The sequence below is a fragment of the Ylistrum balloti genome, unplaced genomic scaffold (genome assembly GCF_031769215.1).
Source record: "Ylistrum balloti isolate Yb309-2 unplaced genomic scaffold, AGI_CSIRO_Ybal_v1 Utg370700, whole genome shotgun sequence".
NCBI lineage: Eukaryota > Metazoa > Mollusca > Bivalvia > Pectinida > Pectinidae > Ylistrum > Ylistrum balloti.
In genome coordinates this window covers 201,035-220,891 of record NW_026782420.1, presented here as the reverse complement: position 1 = coordinate 220,891, position 19,857 = coordinate 201,035, and the positions used below count along the sequence as shown (strand labels likewise).

At 35.7% G+C, this 19,857-nt stretch overlaps 1 protein-coding gene across 1 annotated transcript; it reads left to right on the top strand.

Annotated features, from left to right (window-relative positions):
* The first annotated feature begins 185 nt into the window (after positions 1-185).
* LOC132557574 (T-complex protein 1 subunit epsilon-like) lies at positions 186-15,361 on the top strand. The gene is made up of 11 exons (XM_060222073.1): positions 186-371; positions 3,272-3,497; positions 3,691-3,889; positions 4,425-4,617; positions 5,365-5,514; positions 5,795-5,914; positions 6,204-6,389; positions 6,726-6,863; positions 12,080-12,260; positions 13,545-13,681; positions 14,870-15,361. Exons 1-11 carry the CDS (start codon positions 273-275, stop codon positions 14,873-14,875), a joined length of 1,635 nt encoding a protein of 544 aa, XP_060078056.1. The 5' UTR covers positions 186-272; the 3' UTR covers positions 14,876-15,361.
* Positions 15,362-19,857: the final 4,496 nt, after the last annotated feature.

The window sequence follows — 19,857 nt, the reverse complement described above, 5'->3', positions numbered from 1 at the left end:
TATGATAACAAAATAAGCGATTTGGGCTAAGTTTAGTTAGACTTTGGTGAATACCTTTTTTATCAATAGCTGTTGAAGAAAGCAATTGCACTCGATTGATATTCTTATTTTTGTATATTATACGAAAACGAAATCTCGCTGATTCTCACACGAAATGAGACTTTAGACGACATATTTATTTTTCGGGTTATCACCGGCGAAGGGGCTGCTTGGTAAATCTACCGTAATCGGCGTTGTCTTGGGATACTCATCCCTCAAAATATATTAGCGCAATGGCGGGATCCTTAGCCTTCGATGAGTATGGCAGGCCTTTTATTATTATCCGTGATCAAGAGAGAAAATCGAGACTAACGGGTATTGAAGCCCACAAGGTAAACATAGAAGCATGACAATCACGTTTCTCCACATAATTATAGATTTATTGAAATTGTGTTATATATATTGTGTGTATGGGTCGTATTTTTTTTGGAACTCGCATTATCAATTTCAATACATATATCCAAGCGTTTTTAAGTGAAGAAGTTGCAGATCTGGAAATCGGTAGATGGTTCTGGAATACATATCTGCAGAGGCTTGCTTGAATTCCAGAACATTCTTCTGGAGAATTTTGTAGGAGTTTCTTTATGCATTTTTACAGTGAATGAGTGAACACAGTTTCGTATCAACCGAGTAGATAAATTATGATTGTAGAAAATGGCATTAGCTTCCGCTTGAAGAAAGTTATGCCTAAATAGTAATGACAATATTCAACATTTCATGTTTTGACAAGTCCTCGGCATATAAACAAACGTGGTTGGACGTGCTAAAATTCAATTTCTGTGATAACAAATAGAATTTCCTATAGGTGTTTAGCGCACATGTAATTCAAAGATCGCTTATGGCATACAACACTTCGAATGAGATGCACATCACAGGCACTCGAGGCCAGGATATTATTTTTTAAACATTGATTTTTGTTTTAGCACTCATGACTGACGTTATTTAAACGAAATATCAGCAGAATTCAAGTTTATGTGCCGGTTGACAAATCCGAGGTCCACGGTCATTAAAAATACACAAGGCAAGCAACTCCAGATTTTAAAAAATCGACCCCTCGCTTGGAAACTGGCTCAAAAAAAGTAGTTATGATAAGTTCCTTGTAAAACAATATGTATCCGTAGGTAGTGTGTATATTTACCTTTTATTTGGTGCATAACATTACAGGCAACGAGAAATTCACAATACGTACATGAGATTAACATCTCAATAATCGGAGATTTTATCGTCCATGTAATTATCTTTGACGGAAGTAACATGCCATTTCAAGGGCGGTCACTCCGACTTTTTGGGAGAGGAGTTCCGGATAGCACTATATGAACAGGTAAGAAAGGTTCCGATGTCATTAATAACTTCAAAATAAAAAAAAAATAGAAAAAAAATCATTTAATTTCCAATTTCTAAGTTAATATATTTCCCCCACGATATTTTTCATAAATTGCGCCCTTTTTTCATTATCTGCATGATTTTTTTCTATTTTTTTTTTGAAAAAAAATTCTCATTACCGCCAGCTTGATTGAAAGTTGATGCATTCTGTATAATCCCTTACCATGATATTGTATCCGAGTTGGCAACTGTGGACTTTTCTTTGCCCAGCCATTATTTTTCCATCCCCGCAAATGTATTTGTAGAAATAAAAATATCTATTTTGAAGTTACGCGCGAAATGACATCGGAACCTTTCTTACCTGTTCACTGGTATAGTGCTATCCGGAACTCCTCTCCCAAAAAGTCGGAGTGACCGCCCTTGAAATGGCATGTTACTTCCGTCAAAGATAATTACATGGACGATAAAATCTCCGATTATTGAGATGTTAATCTCATGTACGTATTGTGAATTTCTCGTTGCCTGTAATGTTATGCACCAAATAAAAGGTAAATATACACACTACCTACGGATACATATTGTTTTACAAGGAACTTATCATAACTACTTTTTTTGAGCCAGTTTCCAAGCGAGGGGTCGATTTTTTAAAATCTGGAGTTGCTTGCCTTGTGTATTTTTAATGACCGTGGACCTCGGATTTGTCAACCGGCACATAAACTTGAATTCTGCTGATATTTCGTTTAAATAACGTCAGTCATGAGTGCTAAAACAAAAATCAATGTTTAAAAAATAATATCCTGGCCTCGAGTGCCTGTGATGCACATAACATACAGAATTATTGCATGTTTTTAGAAACAATGCTGGAGCCAGTAGATGATATAAACGTGTTTTAAGATGTAATGTGTAATATATACAATGCGGCAGTAAGAAATACCCATACAGTAGACTTTATATTTATCAAACTGTATCTATAAAATACTAATATTTAAAACTAGTAGATTAAGAAAAAATCACACGATTTTCCTGTATTGGCAGGAAAGATATACGACACTTTGCACTTATTGCTAGATACTATATGTGTACTATCATGTTGAGGAAACCCACATATTTGCATGTAGTAAACCTTTTCAAATTTTAGACTCGATGGCATTTACTTAGTCTGCATAAAACTGCTAAAATGAAATTTACATTCGTGTGGGAAAGTACCCAAAAATAGATTCAGCACTTTCAGCCTATATATAGCCAATGTTACGATAGTTAAGTTATTACAATGGTGACTGTTACATCAAGTTTCTAAGTAGCCAGAACTTTCAGTAAATATCTTTTAGTGAAAAAATATATACATGTCAGGAATTGCAAAAGTTGTCGTTTCAACGATTTTGGCAATTTTAGTAACAAACCTATATCGCAATTGGCATACAATAGGCCAGCTTGTAAAACAACTTTGCTTGACATTACATTTAACATTAAAATTGCTGGTGTATCTTAATTTTTCACAATATTTGTCTGGGATGTAACATAGAATCAGATTCTGAACTTGATGTAATGCATGACACAATAATTGCAGCTGGTGAATAAAAGTCAAAAGAAAAAATTCTCTAATATTATTGTAAACATCCTTATACATATTATTTATTCAATTGCAATATAGAAAAACACATCTTTATAAGTTCCCCCCAAAAAATCTTGTTTTTGGTGTCCGGTTACGTCTGCTAATTATTTGATGGATTAAAATTGATGTTACAAATATTTATGGCAATACCTTATTTAAATTGATAGTTATTTTTTCATGAAAAATTAAAAAAAAATTGTTCCGGAGATAACAAATATCTTATGATGCAGAATTCTGCCTCGTGTATATAAATTGTTTGAAATATTGATCTAGTTTTAACTTAACTTTTTCTTGCAGTCTCATATCCTTGCTGCCAAGACTGTTGCTGGTGTGCTGAAATCTTCCTTGGGACCAAAGGGATTAGATAAAATGATGGTTGGTCCAGATGGCGATGTCACGATCACGAATGATGGCGCTACAATCTTAAAGCAGATGGATGTTGACCACCAAATAGCTAAGCTCATGGTGCAGTTGTCACAGTCCCAGGATGATGAGATCGGAGATGGTACCACAGGAGTTGTTGGTATGTTCCTTTTATGTTTGTCAGAAGTTTTAAACAATTTTTATTTTTCAGTGTAAAATTTTTACAGCAGTCAGTTTTGGTATAAGTTGGGAAAATACAATAAACTTTTCTTTTAATTTGTTTTTTGACTAATTAATTAAGTAAATCACTACATGTATCAGATTGTTAAAAGATGTTTCTTGGTACATTTCAGTGCTTGCAGGAGCTTTACTGGAACATGCTGAGAAACTGCTAGACAGAGGAATCCACCCAATCCGTATTGCAGATGGTTATGAAATGGCTGCTAAAGTTGCCTTTGAGCATTTGGGCACAATTAGTGAACAGTTCAAGACAGACCCAAAAAATAAAGAACCACTTATTCAATTGGCCATGACAACTCTAGGATCAAAAATGTAAGTCAGATCATTGGAAAATCATGTAGGGCAATCTAAAGTTTGGAATTCAAGATGTCCTTATAGCCTTTTATGATAGTTTTGTTCAGGAATTCTGTTTAAAAGTGTACAGAAGGGCCATATTTATGATATAACCAACACAAACCTGGAGAGTCATCTTCACATGTTTTCACACATTATCTTAGACACTTGTGAAATATTTAGTGACAGCCCATAGATCATTTATTTCTCACCAATAGGAATTAATGTCATGACCGATTAAAATCATGCATATATCCCATCAGAAATATTTTCTTCCTTCTTGGTGTTTGTGTCATATTAAAATGAATATATATATAATATAAATTTTGCTATAATTAGTTTGTGCTTCTGATGTGAACGATGAAGATAATATAAAGACATTTTGTTGGAATATATAAGAGTAACAGTGTTTGTAAAGCACTTTTTTTAAAGTAGCCAGATTTCTTCATAGTTTTCATTGGCAAATATTTGAAGACAGAATGTGGCCTTTAAGGAAACCATGTATGTATTTCAGTGTCAACAGATGTCACAGGCAGATGGCAGAAATTGCTGTGGATGCAATTTTGGCTGTTGCTGACTTTGATAAGAAGGATGTCAACTTTGAGCTAATCAAGGTTGAAGGAAAAGTTGGTGGCAAGATGGAGGACACTATGTTAGTGAAAGGGGTTATTGTGGACAAGGACTTCAGCCACCCACAAATGCCCAAGGTATGATAGGGTAAACGTACAGTGATATGTCTACAAATGAGTCCCAAATCCTGTACTCTTGAATTTTGATGGGACTCCTAGAATTTCTGGAAATACTTGAATTTTATGTTGTGGGACCCATTGTTTGTTGCAATAAAGTTGGAAAGGATTCATGAGAATAAATTGTAGATTGATTGATGAACATACTGCTGTATAGTGTCACTAGTGCAATTTACTTGGTTGAACAAGGAAAAAGATTTTTTCAGTAACACTTGTCTAAGGTAAACATACTTCTTGAAATGAAATTTGTGTGATTTACTCCGTAGGACCATGGCTGTTATCAGGTAAAAAAAAATAGATAAGTGCCCATCAAACAATGCGAGACCACCATTTAGAAGGAGTATTGATAGAGTTTGACTGTTAAAATAACTACTGACAATCTTCATTGTAACGTGTTGAAATCACATTCATTATAGCAAATAACAAGAACTTGCATGAACCAAGTATGGAATTTTGGATATCAAATTTATGAGATCTTTTCCTATCATAGTTTGTAGTATGATTATTTCTTGGATATAGTTTACTTTTATAATTTTCTGTTTCATGGGTCAGAATTTTAAGCTGAGGTTAACAAAACTTTTATTCTTAATTTTAGCAATCTGTGATATACTTACTGTGAAGTAATTCTCTTGTACTGGTAGGTAACTATAAAATGCATACTTTTAGCAGATATTTTCAAGTTCAAGAATTTTATATATTGTTTATCAGGAAGTAAAAGATGCTAGTATAGCAATTCTCACCTGTCCGTTCGAGCCCCCTAAGCCAAAGACAAAGCATGGTCTGGAAGTGAAGTCAGTTGAAGATTATCACAAACTCCGGGAGTATGAAATTAAGAAGTTCGACACCATGGTTCAACAGGTCATTATGAAATAATATGTTTGAAGAGAATGTTTGTGTCTTTGAATTATTATGGCTCTTTTATAAATATGTGATAGATTTCAGATATGCAGTACAAATTTTATGAAATTGAAAAATTGAACAGATGGAAATTGTCCAGAAATAAATGACAATGTAATTAAAGATAGAACTTTTGTAGAATGTCAAATATGAATTGCCAATGAGGAGTTATGGTATTTGTTGACCTTAGAAGTCTTATGGTACAAGTATTGTTGATATGTTTTAAATGAACATTGTTCAGGTAAAAGATGCAGGCGCTAACCTTGTAATCTGCCAGTGGGGATTTGATGATGAAGCCAACCATCTTCTGCTACAGAGAAAACTTCCCGCTGTGCGCTGGGTTGGTGGTCCAGAGATTGAGGTAAAAACCATTGAAAAATCTATGATTGAACAAAGTTTGTTTAACATATAAAAATCAGTGGAGAATTGTATCATGATTTAAAGTGAATTTTACAGTATTAGAAATATCTAGTAATATTTACAAGAATAACGATATCTCTCTTTATCAGTCTAAAAAGAAGTTTGATTTCTCTTTGGCTCAACAGCCTGTCAACAAGGCCTGGTTAATAGCTCTATTAGAGTAAAATGTTAAGTTGATGGGTCTAGATTTATTAAGTAGTTTTGCTCACCAATATATTATTTTCTCTTAGCTGATTGCCATAGCAACAGGTGGCAGAATAGTCCCAAGGTTTGAGGAGCTCACAAAAGAAAAACTTGGTCATGCTGGAATTGTACGAGAGCTAGACTTCGGTACAACAAAGGACAAGATGTTGGTCATAGAAAAATGTGCTAATTCTAAAGCAGTCACAATCTTCATCCGAGGTGGTAACAAAATGGTAGGCAGCTTTTATGGTACATTTCTGCTGAAGAAAGTCCTGTCATGAAAGTAGCAGTATTTTAATTGTTTTTTAAAAAGTTAATGTCAAATACAGGATTTACATCCATACAAGGGCAGTGTCGGTGTAATACCTCTCATAGGAGATCCCAACTTCTACACATTGTCAATTTTGGAGAATGAATTAGTAAATAATTGCAATAATAGTCTTTAAAATAACAGGTGTAAAAGTTAAGTTTTAAAAAGTTTGTTGGAAAACAACTTCAATTTGTCACTTCTGAATGAACTGACCTAGGCCAGGAACATGTGTATTGAAATTATGCATTTCTGATGACAGATTATTGAAGAGGGTAAGCGAAGTATCCATGATGCCCTTTGTGTTATCCGTAATTTGGTCAGAGATGACAGGATTGTGTATGGAGGAGGAGCACCTGAAATCTCCTGTTCACTTGCAGTGTCTGAAGCTGCCAACAAGGTTTGTTATATTTAGTATATGTAAATAGTTGAGATCTTTTCCTGAAAAGACAATACACTACCTTTCTGCACTGTAAATTTTGTTGATATGTAGTCCTGACAGTTAAACTGATTTTTTGTCTCTTGCACTGAAGTTTTCTATTTATTGGGACAAAATATTTGATGTCATTGACATCAAGTCAACATGCGAAATGCAAAACCATAATTTATAAAATCAGCTTCAAACATGATTACCTAATTTTTTACAAATTCCAATAGTTTTCTTTTAGTTCACCATCATCAGATGATTGGCTATTCAAATTGGCCACGTCTGTGGTTAATCTTTCTGTCCATGGTCCGTCCTTAAACAGCTTTTATTGTCACTATTTCTTGAGAAGTACTGGCTGGATCTGTCTTTAATTTCATATATGGGTACCCCTTGTTCCCTAGTTGTGCCCATTGATTTTGGTCAGATCAGAAAACAAAATGGCCTACAGATGGCCATCTTTGATTTTTACTTTAAAAGTTTTATGTACAGGTTCCTCTCTATCCCTACTTGTTTCTGTTTGAGTTTGCAAATAATTAGAAAAAACAAAATGGCCAAGAGGCAGCCATCCTGTGTTTCGGCAGAGTGAAGGTTGCATTCCCTAATTTTTGAGCACTGACTCGATCTCTCTTAAATGTTATATGCATGTTCCCTTTGGTCTCTATTTGTGCCTGTTCGACTTTGGAACTGATCAGAAAAAACAAAATAGCTTTGGCAGGTAAAGATTATCGTCACTATTTCTGCTAAGGAATGTTCAAATTTCTTACCATTAAGAGCAAAAACAGAAGAGAAGAGAAATGAGGGAAAAGATTCAAAGAACAAATAAAGATCAAACAATAGTGGACACCAAGATTCCTCTGGGATCCTTTTAATCCATCCAGATGAATAGATATTTGTTAAATAAAAATCAAATGGAATTAAATATTAATAAGAAAAAATGTAAATTTTTGCTAGGAGTACATCTACATGGTGCATGTCTGGGCGTGTCATTAATTGGGTGGTATAGCAAATATGTCCTTTCAAAACATTGTTTTGACTTCTGAAAGTGATGTTTCATTTCTAATTAGTTTGGTAAATGCATATATTTGACCGGTTGGTTTAGCATGGACACATGAATAGAGTCATGCCTAAAATCTCCTACCAGTTATTTGTATCTCAGCTTTAAATGATAACTGGGAAGCTGTCAAAATCTTGGCTTTTATAGTTTAATTTTGACACTGCTGAAAGAGATTGCAGGATCAAGCCAATGATGAGAAACCTATGTCGACATCATAATAATGAAGTTTCATTGATTCTTAATGATAGGACTGAGGCTTGTTCTACGTGGAAAAGCTGATTTCTGACACAAATATTTAGTCTTCACTAATATTGGTCATTTCACGTCCTTGTCACTTTATGGAGTGGTTGATAAGGGATTCATTGCTGTTTATGTTGTAGGGAAATCATCACTGTTAATGTTGTAGGGGAATCATCACTGTTAATGTTGTAGGGGAATCATCACTGTTAATGTTGTAGGGGAATCATCACTGTTAATGTTGTGGGGGAATCATCACTGTTAATGTTGTGGTTGAATTATCACTGTTAATGTTGTGGTTGAATCATCACTGTTAATGTTGTAGGGGAATCATCACTGATACTCTTGTAGGGGAATCATCACTGTTAATGTTGATGTTGTAGGGAAATCATCATTGTTAATGTTGTGGGGGAATCAACACTGTTAACGTTGTAGGGGAATTATCACTGTTGATGTTGTAGGGGAATTATCACTGTTAATGTTGTGGGGGAATCATCACTGTTAATTTTGTAGGGGAATCATCACTAATAATGTTGTAGGGGAATTATCACTATTAATGTTGTGGGAGAATCATCACTGTTGATGTTGTAGGGGAATTATCACTATTAATGTTGTGGGGGAATCATCACTGATACTCTTGTAGGGGAATCATCACTGTTAATGTTGATGTTGTAGGGAAATCATCACTGTTAATGTTGTGGGGGAATCATCACTGTTAATGTTGTGGCTGTAAGGGAATCATCACTGTTAATGTTGATGTTGTAGGGAAATCATCACTGTTAATGTTGTGGGGGAATCATCACTGTTAATGTTGTAGGGGAATTATCACTGTTAATGTTGTGGGGGAATCATCACTGTTAATGTTGTAGGGGAATTATCACTGTTAATGTTGTAGGGGAATTATCACTGTTGATGTTGTGGGGGAATCATCAATGTTGATGTTGTAGGGGAATCATCACTGTTAATGTTGTAGGGGAATCATCACTAATAATGTTGTAGGGGAATTATCACTATTAATGTTGTGGGAGAATCATCACTGTCGATGTTGTAGGGGAATCATCACTGTTAATGTTGTAGGGGAATTATCACTATTAATGTTGTGGGAGAATCATCACTTGATGTTGTAGGGGAATCATCACTGTTAATGTTGTAGGGGAATCATCACTGTTGATGTTGTAGGGGAATTATCACTGTTAATGTTGTAGGGGAATCATCACTGTTAATGTTGTGGTTGAATCATCACTGTTAATGTTGTAGGGGAATCATCACTGTTAATGTTGTAGGGGAATCATCACTGTTAATGTTGTAGGGGAATCATCACTGTTAATGTTGTAGGGGAATCATCACTGTTAATGTTGTAGGGGAATCATCACTGTTGATGTTGTGGTTGTAGGGGAATCATCACTGTTAATGTTGTAGGGGAATCATCACTGTTGATGTTGTGGTTGTAGGGGAATCATCACAGTAGTCAGTCAAAATAATGTCTTATATAAGCAACAGAAAACCTCAGCACAGTGAATTTCTGTTGGAGTTGACATATCTCCTACACAGATCAGACACTGTGCAAGATCAATAGGACACCCTGAACCATGGTCACACAGTGTATGTCTGTGTGTCTCTTTGATATGGGTGGTACAGTAAATGTGAAGATGCTTTTTATATGTTGAAAGTGTGAATTAAATGTATTGCATAATGTTCTTTATTTGTCTCAAATTTTTACATCTTGAAATTAGTATTTTCAGTTCACCAGCCAAATGAGCCAAATGAATTTTAGGGATACTGCAACATCTGTGGAACATCTGTCATATGATATATTGTATTTTTTATCAGTCTTTAAATAGGTGTTGTTTTTTTATGAATTGCATGATATTGTCCAAATTTGGTGTAAAACATGCATGGGTGAAACAAAATCTATTTTGTATAAATAGTTCAACAGTGGGTTGCCCCTATGTTTCCTTTAGGTGAACTTAATTTCAGCAAGTCAAACCAGGGAACAAAACAAATACAGACCCTATCAGCATCTTGTTTGATGTTTGAACTGGCTCTTAATGATAGTAATGCAAGAATTTTCATTTGAAAGCTCGAGACTCTGATTATTTGAGCTGTACATATGGATGTTAGATGTATACAAACTTCAGAGCTAATCATGATAGAATTAAATCTTCACTCTTTGGTTAGGGCTATTCCAGTAAAACATGAATATGACCCAAGGACTCTAAATACATCACCTCTATCCATGGTTGCATTTCCTGCTTATTGCTTTTAACCAAATTATTAATTCTGAATGTGTGGTAGCCCTAAACGAAACCTGGAGTCTCGCGGCGAGACTACTAGTATGATCTAGAAATGAATACAGAAGTGATCAAGCCAATGATGAAAAACATTTGTCGACATCATAATCATGAAAATTGAATGATTCTAAATGATAGGACTGAGGCTTGAACCTGATAATTACCTTGGTATATAGACTAATCTTTCTCCAAATAAGCAAAAACACAAGAGAAGAGAAATGAGGGAAAAGACTCAAAGAGCAAATAAAGATCAAACAATAGTGGACACCAAGATCCCTTTAGGATCCCTTTAATCCATCGAAATGAATAGATATTTGTTAAATAAAAATCAAATTGAATTAAATGTTATTTAGAAAAAAATGCTTATATGCAAATTTTTGTTAGTACATCAACATGGTTTCGACATCTTGCTAGATTTGCAGTGCACATCTGGGTGTGTTGTTAATATGGGTGGTATAGGAAATATGTCCTTTCAAGGCATTGATTTAACTTCTAAAGAATTGTATCAATAACAGTTGAGTAATTCTGAAAGTGATATTTCATTTCTAAATGCATATATTTGACAGGTTGAATTAGCATGGACACCTGGATAGATTCAGTCTTTTATATATTGAATATTAATGTCTTATATAAGCAACAGAAAACTGCAGCACAGCGAATTTCTGTTGGAGTTGACATATCTCCTACACAGATCAGACACTGTGCAAGATCAATAGGACACCCTGAACCATGGTCACACAGTGTATGTTTGTGTGTCTCTTTGATATGGGTGGTACAATAAATGTGAAGATGCTTTTTATATGTTGAAAGTGTGAAATTATTATGTATTTTTAGTTCACCTAAATTTCAGCAAGCCAAACCAGTGAACAAAACAAATACAGACCCTATCAGCGTCTTGTTTGATGTTTGAACTGGCTCTTAATGATAGTAATGCAAGAATTTTCATTTGAAAGCTCGAGACTCTGATTATTTGAGCTGTACATATGGATGTTAGATGTATACAAACTTCAAAGCTAATCATGATAGAATTAAATCTTCACTCTTTGGTTAGGGCTATTCCAGTAAAACATGAATATGACCCAAGGACTCTAAATACATCACCTCTATCCATGGTTACATTTCCTGCTTATTGCTTTTAACCAAATTATTAATTCTGAATGTGTGGTAGCCCTAAACGAAACCTGGAGTCTCGTGGCGAGACTACAAGTATGATCTAGAAATGAATACAGAAGTGATCAAGCCAATGATGAAAAACATTTGTCGACATCATAATCATGAAAATTGAATGATTCTAAATGATAGGACTGAGGCTTGAACCTGATAATTACCTTGGTATATAGACTAATCTTTCTCCAAATAAGACCTGTGTAAAACTAATTGAAGAAAAATTAATACACTTCCTATTTTCTAAAGATCACTACTCTCCATCATGGAAATTCTTGGTCACTAAAGTATGCATCTATTGATTATCGTAAGTTTGATTACAGATTGTATTGATATGAGATTTTGAAATAAAAATATGAAATTTTGAAATATGGATGATACGTAAAAATTTTATACAAACAATGAATGTGGTTTTAAGTGTATTGTTTTTTTCTTTGTGTCAGGTGTCTACTCTTGAACAGTATGCCATGAGATCATTTGCAGAGGCATTAGAAAGTATTCCATTAGCACTGGCAGAGAATAGCGGTTCATCACCCATTCATACATTAGCAGACATCAAATCACGCCAACTCAAAGAGAAAAATCCACGACTAGGAATTGATTGCTTATTTAAAGAAACAAATGGCAAGTGATTTTAGAACATCTCTGGTTGAATTTATACATACTGATTGATTTTGAGAACAGCTTTTTTGAAAATTTTAAGCTGAGAATTTTTAGGTCATCTGGACCCGAAGGGTCCGATGACCTATAGTCATCATGCTTCGTCCGTCGTCGTCCGCCGTGCGCCGTGCGCCGTCCGCCGTGCGCCGTGCGCCGTCCGTAAACTTTTCATTCAAACGACTTCTTCTCAAATACTAGAAGGTCTAGGGGGCTAATACTTGGCACAGAGGATACTGGCATGGAGCTCTACCAAGTTTGTTCAAATGAATGACCTTGACCCACTTTAAAGGTCACAGGGGTCAAATATGTTAAAATCTTTAAACAACTTCTTCTCATTAACCAAAAGGCTCAGAGTGTAGATATTGGGCCTGTGACATGCTGGGATGAAGGACTACCAAGTTTGTTCAAATGAATGACCTTGACCCACTTTAAAGGTCACAGGGGTCAAATATGTTAAAATCTTTAAACAACTTCTTCTCAATAACCAAAAGGCTCAGATTGCTGATATTGTGCCTGTGGCATGCTGGGATGAAGGGCTATCAAGTTTGTTTAAATGAATGACCTTGAACAACTTTCAAGGTCACAGGGGTCAAATATGTCAAAATCTTTAAATAACTTCTTCTCAAATACTAGAAGGCCTAGGGGGCTAATACTTGGCCCATAGCATGCTGGCATGGAGCCCTACAAAGTTTGTTCAAATGAATGACCTTGGCCCACTTTCAAGGTCACAGGGGTCAAATATGTTAAAATATACAAAGGACTTCATCTCAATAAGCAAAAGTCTATGAGTGCCGATATTGGGTCTGTAGCATGCTGGGAGGAAAGGCTACCAAGTTTATTCAAATGAATGACCTCAACCCACTTTCAAGGTCACAGGGGTCAAATATGTTAAAATATACAAACGACTTCTTCTCAACAAGCAAAAGTCCATGAGTGCTGATATTGGGCCTGTAAGATGCTTGGAGGAGAGGCTACCATGTTTGTTCAAATGAATGACCTCAACCCACTTTCTAGGTTTGGCTTGCTTTTTGTCAGATGACCGTTAAGGCCCATGGGCCTCTTGTTATGCTAAATCATATTGAAAATTTGAAAGGCATACATTTTTCCAAATTACATGAACAAGTTAGCTTGACAATTTTCATTGTAAATTATGTACAAATGGGGATATCAGTGGACAAGTATCAAATACCAAATAGATCCACTTCATCATTTCAATTCATGACTTTTAATATTGTTTTGTATTGTCAGATATGAGAGAACAGCATGTGATAGAGACATTATCATCAAAGAGGGCACAGATAATGTTAGCTGTCCAGCTGACAAAAATGATTCTGAAGATCGATGATGTACGTGGAGGAGAAAAGATGCAAGGTTACCCTGGCATGGTAGGTCAATGATTTCACTTCATGTCAGAGTCGGATCATAGTGGTCCCTCAACGCAGAACAGCAGTCTTAACTTAAAATGGTGCCTTAACACAGGGCAGTGGTCCCGCAACAAATTATGGGGCAGTGGTCCCTCAACACATCAGTAATCATTACTGATATATGGTTTCACATTGGACAGTGTTCCGTTAATACAGAAAAGCAGCCTAGCAAGTATATCTTCACATCGGGCAGTTGTTAAATACATGTCAGATAACATGAAATAGAAATGCTCAAAACCCTTAAAAAAACATGGGCATTTGAATGCTCTTTGATCTTGTTTGTTTGTATAGAAAATCAGGAGACGATAGTTTCATCTTAAATACAATAAGTTGTACATGGATGAGTGGAGACCTTCATTCAGCACAGCGAATTTCTGTTGGAGTTGACATATCTCCTACACAGATCAGACACTGTGCAAGATCAACTAGCCACCCTGAACCATAGTCACACAGTGTATGTCTGTGCGTCTCTTTGATATGGGTGGTACAATAAGTTTGTAAAATGGTTCTCTTCATTATTGTTTTCCCCGTAAATAAGCATTTTAGCTCTATTGATCCTGATAGGTATTAAAATGATTAAAGTGAATGCTTGAACTAGAAAGGTCCTATTTCCTCAAACATGAAAAATAGCAAAACAAGGAATTTGGCATTTGGACATTGCAGATGTACAATTTTGATATGTTTTAGAAATTTTGAGAAACATTTGTCAGTTACGTTATGCAAAAAAGTTCATATAGGCATGCATATGGATAGAAATACTTAGAACATGAAACTCGAATGAAAAATCTTCTTAAGAGATTTTGTTTGTGTTAATTTGAGAATGGTCAGAAGATGGTGCTGGAAATGGTTTTTGGATACATTCCATAAGAATGATGAAATCATCTATTTCAAATATCAGTATTATGGTCGGTAATTAATCTTTTGCATTGTATTGGAGTTACTGAACAAAAGGAAACATTTCTAGCTGTGTGTCCGTGAAATAAGCCTGTGATGAAAAAACCTAAGTCGACATCATAATCATGATTTCTAATGATTATCAATGATAGGACTGAGGCTTATACTGGAGTGAGGCTAGATGTTATCCTTTGGTGTTCCCTTTTTATTGATACTAAAAATAGAATTTATAGCTCCTACTTTCGTGTTTTTCAGATGTGAGCACTTTGAAATTAGGAAAATATTTATGAAGAATTTCCCGGAATGAAAGACGATATTAGGAGGTGTGAAGATGGCAATTGTCTCAGTTTTGTGGACTTGTATGGAGCATGAAATGGTACCATTTTTTCACCCCCATGATCTGTGATCTGCTATGGATAAGACACTGCAATATTGTCCTGTTCATCCTCACACATGGACAAAAATTTTCAATATTTGAACATGTGGATGTCTTGGAATTTTTAAGCATACCTGAATAGGGTCAATGAAACTGCTTGTGAACAAATTTGATGTAATATTGTTGGAGAAATTTCCTGATGCGACTGATGGCAGTTACCCTACGCTGGACTTACAAGACAAAAGTGCTGTGTTAAATATTGTAACAGATAGCTTCGCTGTTTATGTACCTTTTATATATTTAATGTTTGAATGAGTTCAGTAAGCAAGTGACATATTTTGAGTGATTTATAAAGAAATCTGATATCAAAATTTTGCTGTTTCTTATTTTTGCACATATGATACAGTTATCATATTTTACTTATCTAGCACAGAGTTCCTTTGAATTTACATGATTGTCAGTTGGCCATCAAGCTTACACATTTGGCACAATACTATTGAGCAAAATTGAACCACTGTCATCATCTTCAAAATCAAGTGCGACAGTAGAGTTTTAAAGGGTCTTTAAATGGAAGAGATATTAAATCACAAAACTGTTAAAGAAAATTTAAACCACTGTTATAATCCTCAAAATCGAGTGTGACAGAGAGTTTTAAAGGGTCTTAAAGGGAAAAGATATTAAATCATTTCCATTGTATAGTCACATTTGTATGCAAGTGTTTTATCAGGAGTTAAGCAGGTGATGATATGGCCAATATTGGATTGACCTGACAAAGCGAGTTGCTTCACTGGTCATTCACAGACATCTCCTTTACTTTCTGCTTTCTACTTGCTTTCTTGAAAGATAAAATTTTGAAAAACAAAAAATTGGAAAAATGAAACTTTTATCTGATGTTTAATTCCCTTCATATTTGATTTGTAGAGGGAAATGGGAGGCATCTTGGATTTGTTGACCATAACTTTTTCTTGAAATTTGGTTGTCAAGAGTTGATCTTGCTCAGGTCTTTATTAGGGACTGATCAAAAGATATGGGGATAAACAGGGGCTTTTGAGACTGAACTAGAGAGTTGTAATACTGATCAAAAGATATGGGGATAAACAGGGGGCTTTTGAGACTGAACTAGAGAGTTGTAATACTGATCAAAAGATATGGGGATAAACAGGGGCTTTTGAGACTGAACTAGAGAGTTGTAATACTGATCAAAAGATATGGAGATAAACGGGGCTTTTGAGACTGAACTAGAGAGTTGTAATACTGATCAAAAGATATGGGGATAAACAGGGGTTTTTGAGACTGAACTAGAGAGTTGTAATACTGATCAAAAGATATGGAGATAAACAGGGGGCTTTTGAGACTGAACTAGAGAGTTGTAATACTGATCAAAAGATATGGGGATAAACAGGGGGCTTTTGAGACTGAACTAGAGAGTTGTAATACTGATCAAAAGATGGATAAACAGGGGGCTTTTGAGACTGAACTAGAGAGTTGTAATACTGATCAAAAGATGGATAAACAGGGGGCTTTTGAGACTGAACTAGAGAGTTGTAATACTGATCAAAAGATGGATAAACGGGGCTTTTGAGACTGAACTAGAGAGTTGTAATACTGATCAAAAGATATGGGGATAAACAGGGGTTTTTGAGACTGAACTAGAGAGTTGTAATACTGATCAAAAGATATGGAGATAAACAGGGGGCTTTTGAGACTGAACTAGAGAGTTGTAATAGAGTAGTTATGTAGAAGAAATGCAGTGTTTTGAATTGGTTCTTGGATGATCATGTTTTTGACAGAAACTGTACACTGCATAGAACTATAGGTGTATATTAGATGTGACTGGTACATTGGTATGTCTAAAGCAAATAACCTATTGGATAATTTAACTAACGGTTACCCATGCAAAGAAATAATGAAAATTGTATGGTGAATGGTAAAGTATAGAAAATTCAAATGGCTTCCGTATGTTCCTAAAACCAGTCAGAGGTGGTCTAGAATATCTCTTTGCACTCGAGATCTGAATGTGACAAAGATATCAGCCAGATGACTTCCAATCCTCTATATAACAATAAAGATTAAACAGATCCACTCCTTTTATTCAGAACACAGCTTATGTTTTTCCAGAACCTTTCCATTCCAGGAATCTTGATATCAAAATGACTATGATTTGATACACATTAAAGGGTTGTTTCATATTCTTTGTTTATATGATAGAGAAAATTATGATACTTTGAGATAAATATGAACCAAATATGCTGAGGTTCTCAAAATTCTACAGTAATTTGAAGCATGATGCATCCTTAAGGATGACACGGACAGCTGGATAACAATGTTTTTCCATAGGGCCTGTATTACTTGCTTGGCATCGACTGAAATTCATCCAAACTTCAGCAAAAGGAAGTTTTATATTAATATCCGCGATATTTACTCCCTAGGGGGTCAGCCAAATTATTAATAAAGAATGGAGTGACAAATGGCTTCTTAAATTCCATCCAGATAAATGTACCCACATGCACCTAAAGAAATCATCACAACAAAGCATCCAGAGATACACACTTGGTAATGTAGTACTACAAGTAGCAGAAAAAGACATAGGAGTAACAATAGACAACAAATTATCTTTTGAAAATCACGTATGTGAAAAAATAAACAAACCAAATGTTCGCCATCATCAGAAGAGCCTTCCAGCACCTAGATAGAGAACTATTCATTCCACTCTATAAAAGTTTAGTTAGGACGTACCTTGACTTTGCAAGTACAATATGGTATCCATACAAGCTGAAATATATAGATAAGATAGAGGGAGTACAGAGGAGAGCAACCAAGCAGATACCTAGTCTAAAAGGAATGACCTACCCAGATCGTTTAAAGCCTCTAAAACTACCAACACTGGTCTATAGAAGAGGAAGGGGAGATATGATAGAGCTTTACAAGATCATACATGAGTACTATGACCCCAAATTCACAAAATGTGTGAAATTATGGAAAGATCAGACACCACGTCAAGGGAGAATAGGGAACTCACTGAAAATATACCCCCAGCAAAGCAATTCAGAAATGAGGAGGAACTACTTCACTCTCAGAAGTGCGCCAGTATGGAATAGCCTACCCGAACATATTGTGACAGCACCATCTATAAATGCATTCAAGAACAGACTGGACAAGTATTGGGAAGACCAAGAACTCCTTTATGACAACTATAGAGCCAATATAAACATCGGAGGTGGTGTGAGAGAAACACAGCCAGATCAAACAAATAAGGAGTCTGGTGTAGAGGACTAAAAATCCTGTACCAGAAATTATCGCTAAGTAAGTATTACTACCGATGAAGGGAAGGTGTGAACGACACACTTACTATAGTATTGAACAAAGTACTGATACTATTGTATTGAAGTATTCAAATAATCGAGTCAAGTATACAACGACCTCTGTGATTGGTCGGGGGCGGAGTTTAGACAACCTGAATAGTTGATCTGACACCCAATTTGTACCGGTAGGCGGAGTTAATGTACACTATCAGTTACATAACAATTACGAAGTAATCGCTGGGAAAATGTCCGACGACGGCAACAGTACGCAAAATTTTCTACGTCAGATTGACCCAGGGTTGGCGAAATATGCGTCAGAATTCAAGAAATGTGATGTCAGCAATCTTAATACCTTGCGATATTTATTACCAAGTGAGGTAAATTCCATGGAAATGCCACAGGTGTACAAACGAATGGTGATAGATAAGATCATTAACATGCAAACGCCAGAAACTAAAAGTGCATTTAAAAAGAAAATGACGGCAGATGCCGGCACGGCCGCATCACATCCACCTAAACGGCTGAAGTTTGAAAACACTGTTAGTAGTCCCGGTATTGACGTTACGGATGCAGCAAAATCCGACTCGGGGATTTGTGGATCGACGCAGAATGACAGTTACCTTAAAAAAAAAACTGGGTCGTCTGAGAGACGAAAAGGAAACACTTGTGATTTTGCTTTCTCACAAAATCTAGTAGAGAATGACTATATGACTATATTCACTGTTAAAGATGTTATGAATTCTCCGGTCCCAGTGATCTAACCTGTTGATATATATATTGTACGTAAATTAGTTTAGTACTGAGTAACTTTCGTTTTCTCGTTGTACCATCGATGGAAAAGCAAGGTATCATTGGGTGTAGAACGAAACAAATGGGACAACCCAATTAGGTCTGATCTGAAGCCACCTGTGACTTGGACTCTTCCAATTAACCTCTCGCGACAGTCGAGTGTCTGTAAAATGCCGATGTCTGCACGGATTTTTTCACCTGGCTCCACCCACAATCGATCTAGACTTGGCTCTGCCAATCAGAGAGCTTGTTGCATAAATTTAAGGAATTCGATTGGTGAAGTACTTCAGTACAATACTATCAATACTTTGTTCAGTACTAGAGTACTTGAAACGTTCACACCTTCCCTTCATCGGTAGTAATACACGTCTCCTTTACAAAAGGATGATGTATCACACTAAATCAGGACAGAATCGTCCACACATTCTTATAGAAGAATACCAGGTGAGGGATGCAGACCTATTGAGCATCTTGTTAAAAACATTTCCCTGTTTTCTCTATTGAGCTCTTCTCCTGCTATCTCATTGAGGTCAAACCCACTGTTTATACAAAATTAACCCTAGAAAGCTGAAGACCTAATTGGAACAGAATTCAGATTCTTACAGAAGGATTTTAAAGGATTTCCTCAATTTACATTAGGCCTTCTCTTTGAGCCATTCAGACTATGAGAGCTAAAAAGTAGCTAGGGCATAAACAAAGGGCCTAAGAGGCCTGCATTCTTCATCTGGCAAATTTAGCTATTCAGACATTTAATTCAGAATTTCAAATATGACAAA